The sequence below is a fragment of the Tripterygium wilfordii genome, chromosome 8 (genome assembly GCF_013401445.1).
Source record: "Tripterygium wilfordii isolate XIE 37 chromosome 8, ASM1340144v1, whole genome shotgun sequence".
Taxonomy (NCBI): Eukaryota; Viridiplantae; Streptophyta; class Magnoliopsida; order Celastrales; family Celastraceae; genus Tripterygium; species Tripterygium wilfordii.
This window is the reverse complement of record NC_052239.1, coordinates 1381604-1389261: the sequence shown is the minus strand read 5'-3', so window position 1 is coordinate 1389261 and position 7658 is coordinate 1381604. Positions and strand designations below refer to the sequence as shown.

Sequence of the window (7658 nt, the reverse complement as noted above, 5' to 3'; positions counted from 1 at the left end):
GGCCACGAGGATGTATACCCAGCATCTTTTGCCACTTCGTCCATGATAAACACTAGGACTACCAACTGGTCCAGAATCAGGGGTCGCTATGCAAACTATCAAATTAGATGCAAGACCATAATTAGCTATGCTCCTAGGTTCATGCCAACCTCTAGGTGGAGTAGCCTGACGCGTTGCAAAAGGACCGCCTATTCCTGTTGGGCTTCCACAAGGAGCAAAGCCACTGTAGTGACCACATCCTAGGTATCTCTGATCAGTTGAATAGTAACTTTGCTGCACTTGATGAACAGGGGGAGTCATTTCAGGATTCGCTGATCCTTTAACAACCAGTGAAAACCATGGTGCCGGAGATCCACTATGACTTGGAGGCATCAAATGACCCTGAGTAATGTGGTTACTGGTCTTGCTCTTCTTGTTTGCAGAGAATGCTGCCATCAGGTCTGCTTAAAAATCAAACCATGGAGTCACATAAGACTCCTGCATCAGTGACATTGCAGAGGTTTCAATCAAGGGATTCAAGAGGAAACCAGGACACATATACATTTCAACACGATTAGACAACTGTGCAGCTGCTTCCATGCGCATTGCTTTCAATCTTTCCCTTCTTTCCTTTGAGTTCTCCATTTATTGTATTAAGATTATCACCCAGTCCTTCGTTAAAGAAAGCACAATCGAAACCAGGAATCAATTCAGTTTCTTTCCTCTTCTACTTTTGTGCTGCTGGCCCTGTCTTAATTGGTAATATCACTACTATATGAGCCCTGCACTGTTTCTTAGGCAACACCAGACCTTGAAGCATCTGTAACAAACATAATAATTTGCAAAGGTTCCAAGCAAATATAAGACAATGGTCATAGATCCACTTGAAATTACCAGTTAGAAAGGAACAAATGTAGACTTAATCACTCATAGAGGTTCACAACCCCAAAATCAAAACGGGTGTCCAGAGCAGGAATTAGGACAGAGAGACAAACAATCATACTTGGAAGGGCTTGACAGTATGCTTGTACAATTTCCCTTTCCAAGATTCAAGACCCCATGACAATCAAGTTCGCAAGTATTTCTGCGGCCTGTTCAAATAAACAAAAGAAAATAAGATATAGAGCAAACTACATTTGTTAATGAAGTTTCCAGAATATCAGTGTCCAGACACAGTATATCTTGCTTGACCAATATTTTGTAGCACCAAAAATATCAGTTGATGTATATCCATAATTCTAAAAAGATTTCAGAATCATTCTAAAGTACCAAGATGACAAGTCTTAATGTCTTCAACACATAAGGAGCCCGAGTACCATTGTATCCCTAGCAATTATCTGAAGGCGACTTAAGATTTAGTGAAATCTAACTGTACAAGCCTTTGCCAGCGTTATCTAAATTCTAATATAAAGAAGATCCAAATAAAAGTAACTGTTAGCCCGTCAGACAGTTAAAAGAAACAAAGAACTGTTAGAGAAATTAAATTATTGCAACTCCGAAAACAGAGGAGGAAACCGTTGGCCAAATGGCGTTAACGGCTCCATACTATCAAGGCATGCTATAACGAAAGTACCAGAGATAAAAAAAAAGGCTATGCGCTCTTGTTCAGACATTAAAAGAAAAGTAAGAATAAAAACTGTCGATGCAATTTTTATACCGAGGGAAAAAAGTGATATAGAAAGAAAGAACGTATAAAATAATACAAAACACAAAGATATACGTGGTTTGGCGACTTGCCTAGTCCACGGAAATCTGATCTTTTATTAAAGAAGTGAGTGAGTCTCCCAAATGTTGGAACGATACATGTATTTATAGTGTTAGAAAGCTTGATGCGGTTATGGAGGTTGGGTGCAGTTGTGTTGTCTTCCTCCAAACATGATAACCTCTTGTAATAACTGCTGTCTGAACCACCTCCTCCTTGGCAGTTGAACCAAAGCAGTTAAATCTGTAGAACTGCCTTACCTAACTCATACAGAGGAATAACCTTCTGTATGTATCTTCAATATTTTCCTCCACAAAAACCAAGAATCCACTGTAGGATATTCATACAATACATACTCATTTATAATATAAGATTCAAAATAGCTTAAGATGAAGACTTCCTTGGACGAAAAATCCTTGCGTTTAACATCTAGGTTGTTTCATCAGATCCAACTAATTCAATTCAATCAAAACCAGTCTTTGTCCCTTCATATTACTCCAAAACCTCCCTGTTTTAAAACCATTTGATTCTCTCAATAAAAACGGATTTCAAAATAATACATATAGATCTAATATAGTGTTTGTTTTAAACTTTTAATTGATCTCATGACTCATATTATCAAATAACAAGAGGTTTTTCTTTGGAATTCTTTTCAAGGAAAACAACTTGAAGATCACAATGATAGCTGCAACCAGACATATAATCGAAACGCAATTATGCTCAACATTTATTCAAATTCAGTAATAATTGAAAGCAACCTAAAAATTGGAACCTGAAAACGCAAGAATAACTAAGAATACAATTACAACTGCCAACCATAACAGAACATAATTCACAATTCGAAAACTTAGAAGAAACAGAAGAAAACGACGCAAATAAAGAATTAATTCCAATCAATCGAGAGCATCAAAGATGGAAAAGTAATCAGAACAACCGCCGAAATTCACTTTATCATCAAATAAAGAGCTCACCAGTCACCATGCGTTATTCTGAGCACAGAGCCCGGTGATTGACCTCGCGGGATATGATATGAATAGGAAGTCTTCTTACAGGCGATCGGATTTGAATTTGAAGCAGCGGCCAAACCGCGAAAACCCTCAATAGCGAATATTCGTGCGTTTTTTGGCGCAAATAAAGGGCCCATAATGCCCCACAACTACGGCAAGCCCATCAACTTTATATGAAACGGCAGGCCCATTAGCTTGAAACGGCATCCCCGCGTAAGACAGTGGACTTAATTGAGAAGTTTTTAGTTTTTTTGTTAGTTGATAAGGGAGGTAGCAAACGGGCTGGAGGCCCATGAGCACGAAACGGCCTGCAGACCAAGGTCAACCAGCCGTGCTAGGCCCAGCCCATTTATCCTCACCAACTGGGCCGATCCTCCTGTTTTCATCTTCGCAGGCCAAGTCGGCCCGCGACATTAGATGGACGGACCAACTCGCCTACCAAGGTAGCGGGCCACCATGTGGGTCTGTCCAGCCCACGTTACACCTCTAATTGACAAGAGTATATCATATTATCCTCCATCGATTCCATCCAGTCACTTTGCATTCATGAAAAATGCTGGCCCCTATGTGTCTGTTAGCCTAAAACAGAACGACAATTAGGTTAATTCTCATTAACTGAGACTCCCAGAAGAGTTTAACAAGTTGTTTGCTCATTGAAGAAATCCAACCAATTTAGTTGCAAGCAGTAGAGCCAGTCCTACAACCTCAAGAATGAATTTAAGAAGTAATGCGCCTGCTCAAATGCTGAATTGCCACTGTAGGTGATGATCCCAGTGGAATTCGTGCATTCAAGTATGGAGTCTGCGGTACTAGCCCTCTAGAGTAACTCCTCGTCACAGGTCCGTGACTAATAAGGGCTCTAGCTTCAGAGGGTCTATGCTGCTTATTATTGGTCTTGTAGTACAGGAGCTCATTAGGTCCCATAGGGCTCTCTGGTGTTCGAATCTTTCTCTTTCTCTTCATTAGCTTGTCAACTTTTGCTTGATCTTCCTCCATGCCCAAGTACTAGACCAAGCACAATGGCAAGATAAATTAGAATAACATTGTGTTGTTTATCTCCAACATCATTCACCAACTTTCCAGTTCTTAGAAGCATGCACATGAACACATCAGAACAGTATGCAATCAGCAGCAAGCCAGCAATGCAATATAATTCACTCGCAATGCCTTTCAATAAGCCTGTATTTACCTCACCGCAGGAGAAAAGTAACAAAGAAGCAAGGAAAAATTCTTATATGCCTATGGTAATATTTTTGTTGCTAGTTAGCTGTTTGAAGACATTCACCCATAAAAGAAAACAAAAACAAATAAGCATTCGTTAATATGAGAGTTTTTTTTTTATATATATACTGATATACATATAATCTCGTTAATATTACAGTTGAAGATATATACTAGCTTGTTTTGTGCTCTGTAGCGCTTTTTGCCACAAAATGATGAAGAGCAGAGCTTGTCATAAATGATGCATTCTTAAAGTTGAAAACCCTATGATCATGTGATTTGTTACGAATAACATGACTTTATACAAGTTCGCTTATGATTTCTTAAAGATGAATAGAATGGAGATAACATCAATGTTGATTGTCAGGCAACGCATGAGTGCAAAGAAGTGAGAACGATTTTAGCAATAAAGCCGAGGCCACCCCCAGAAAGGCAGAGGGCCAGCCATTCAAGAGGAATCCAGTAAACCTTGTTGAGTAATCAACTGAGTGAGAAAATCAGCCCAACATTTGCATCATATGGATTCTTAAAGCAAGACTGTAGGAAAGTCGGTTTGCAATTCAATTTTCATAGGAAAAATGCATTGACAGAAATCATAAAATGCAAGCTAGTGAATTGCAGAACAAATACAATGATTAACGTACCTCATGTGGAACCAAAGGTTCGATAGGCTCTTGTTTGGCTCTAATAAGGAACCCACAATGCTCCTTAGTTCTCGTAAGTCGTTCTTCTGTTTCCCTGAACTTGCATAATGCCTTCATTTTCTCCTCTTCAGCTATGGCGGCCTTCTTCCTTGTTGCCTCCAACTCAATCCTTCCATTTTGAATTGCTCCTTCCATCTCCTTCACTGTGACCAGTAAGCGTGCACATGTTCCTCTTTTTATATCATCCTTGAGGCCCTTGACATACGCTGTCATTGGATTACACATTTTTTCGGCTAAATCCTGCATTAGGTTCCCCACACCATCCTCTACTGTACTGAGGACTGCTCCCACATTATCAAATACGGCTTGAAGAAGTTTCAATGTGATGAGAAAAGCGTCTCGGTTCTGACCATGAAAGGTGCATATGAAACGAATGGCTCTTTGGAAGAGTTTTTGGAGAGAGTTTTGGTGGTTAGCTAGGGTCTGCAGGATGTCATCGTTGCGAAAATTGACTTGGGTTTCAATTTGTTTCAGGAGCTGGATGAGTTGTATAAATTGAGTTTGCTGTTTATCCATGAGTTCTTTGCCTGCCATGGTGGCTTTAGTAGCATATCTTTCTGCCTGCAAAAGAGCAAAATAGTGCCTGAGCAAGGTACAAGAATTATTCAATAGACACTTCTGAGTTCTGAGGCAGAAATCTTCTTTTTTCTGAGACTAAGTCGATACTCGAGACACAAATATTTGGTCTCTTTTGCATGTAGTATCAAAAACTCTCTGAGAATTTTCCAGGGAACAGGAACATATAGTTTATGATTTCAGTGGATTGTTTAGAGTTAAGTTGCGCCTAAATCTAGTGCAAGAAAATTTATGCATAGAAAACCGCAAAGCAAACATGTCCAGATATGGCAAGCCAAGGATTGAGATAGAGGTACTGAAGTGCAGCTAGGCATTTGGAAGTCGTCCTGAAAATGAGACTGCTGCCTATGGAATTGATATTGCAGAAGCAATTTAAATCAGTATGATAAGCACCCATGATGTAGTGATATTGAGCAATTATCAGGATTGGCAACATGCATTCCCCAGGAAAGTTCATGATTCCAGGGTCTTCCTTATACCCTTATTAAAGTCAAACGAAATGACATCCTTATCACATAGTATGAGAACATTGTAAAAGATGTCATTGCTGGACTATGGTGAACATCAATGAGTAAGCATCAAATCCTATGCAATGCCAACTTAAACTGAAAACTTGTAAAACAAAGATCCTGGTGCTTCAAGCGGGAATTCCTATAAACTACTCATCCTAAATGCGTAGTGTTTCACATTGTATCAGCGTCTCCGAACACCTCTTATTCACTTCTATGATACCTTAGGAAACACTATCTTAAGAATTCAAGACAGATACTGTTTCTATGTATTTGCGGCCTATGAACTAGAATAAAAGAAAAGCACAGCATTTCAGATGAACACGATTTTAGGTTAATTCCAATTAAGCCAATCTATGTCAAATTAAAAGAATTCATCGCATCACTCATGATTATAGGAAAATCAATCCCAGTTGGGCACTAGCATAGCTAATTTAAGTATTTTAAGAAATAAAGGCTCCTTACTTTTGGCTAACAATAATTTAAGCATTTTCAAAAGCTAAAGACACTGATTAATCATTCGAATAATAACTTATTGAATAGATACCTCGAATCCAGTAATATGACTATTATGGTGGCGTCCTGAAGCCACTGACGATGCCATCGGAGATCCAGTTACGTCCTGGTTCATCCCGTTTCCCTGCAGCACATCAACCATGGACACAGCAGTTTACTACAGTTTAGTAATAGAGGTCCTTCTCACTAAACCATAGCTTAACTTGTCCAGCAAATACAAAATTGCTTATAGATTGATTACGCAAGGGTGATCATTATCGATGATAATGGTGGTGAACCGTCCTTCATCGGCCATTTCCTCGGTCTTCAATCCAACAAGCTTCATCAGTGGAATCGCAAGAGAAGTAAACACCTCTTCAGCCTCGGAACAAAATATTCCCGTCAAAATCTTGGAAATTTTAGAAAGACTCGAAATCGAAGTTGATTTTTGATATTAGGTCTAGAGAGAGAGGATTAGAGAGATACTTCAAGCAATCCGGTTTTGATCTGAGAATTGAGCCGGCGAAACGCGAACTTCATTTCCTCATGGCGAGAGACGAGTGTTGTGAGCATGATTCGAATCCCCGCCGTAGATGGTGAAGGAGCGACGGGAATCTGCGATCTCCGGCGACGATTCGTCATTTTTCGCGGGAGATTCAAGGGTTTGAACTTTGAACCTTTAACAAAAACTTTGGGAGAATTTTATTTGTTATTTTCCTAAGAGGTGATTTGAAGAGGCATATATATGAGCCATGCGGCCCATGCCCTGCAAGCAATAGAAAAGGATAGCTTTAGTTAGACGGGTTTTTTCTAAAGACATCCCAATCTAATTTAAGTTGATCATCCTAGATCCTAGAAGGGGTGTCTTTGAAAAAAAATCGAGATGTAATTAGAGCTATCTAAAAATTAAAAACACAATTAGGGTTTTAGCTGGCCCATGTATGGGCCCATATCTTCACAAAAGTTGGTTTAGGCCCACGATATCAAGTTTTGCATCAATAAGGCCTTATCCCTATGTGCCAATGGGCCATGTCTCAGGACGAACCCCGAAGCTGGACCAGCCGACCAGATGTGTTCGTTGTTCGACTCGTCCTATCTCTACGCAATGTAATGCAAGTCATTGGAGTGGTTGGTAGGCTTTACTTCTTTTAATTGGGCCCAAAATCCCTTTTATACCTTAACACTGTTATTGGGTCTTTCCTCCATTTTCCCGTTCTTCCTTTGCTTGGGCTTTGGCCCGATTTTGTTACTACACCATCGACATAACATAATTCAGTTTGACCAGAGTAATATAATTTTTGATCACTGAAATAGTTGATCAGATCCAACTCAATCACCCAATTTACAAACGTTCAAATTTTTGAAATTAATCTAATCACTCGCTCATATTTCATAACTTTTAGACTAGGAGTGAAAAGTCAGTTACAGTTGATTTTTTCGATTCTTTGACATGAATTTAATAGAT

At 39.4% G+C, this 7658-nt stretch overlaps 1 protein-coding gene across 1 annotated transcript; it reads right to left on the bottom strand.

Annotated features, from left to right (window-relative positions):
• Positions 1 to 3274: 3274 nt before the first annotated feature.
• Positions 3275 to 6905, bottom strand: LOC120004416. Its single transcript, XM_038853768.1, has 5 exons — positions 6680 to 6905; positions 6456 to 6575; positions 6246 to 6338; positions 4554 to 5174; positions 3275 to 3693 (listed from the first exon to the last, which is right to left on the bottom strand). Exons 1-5 carry the CDS (start codon positions 6833 to 6835, stop codon positions 3406 to 3408), a joined length of 1278 nt encoding a protein of 425 aa, XP_038709696.1. The 5' UTR covers positions 6836 to 6905; the 3' UTR covers positions 3275 to 3405.
• Positions 6906 to 7658: the final 753 nt, after the last annotated feature.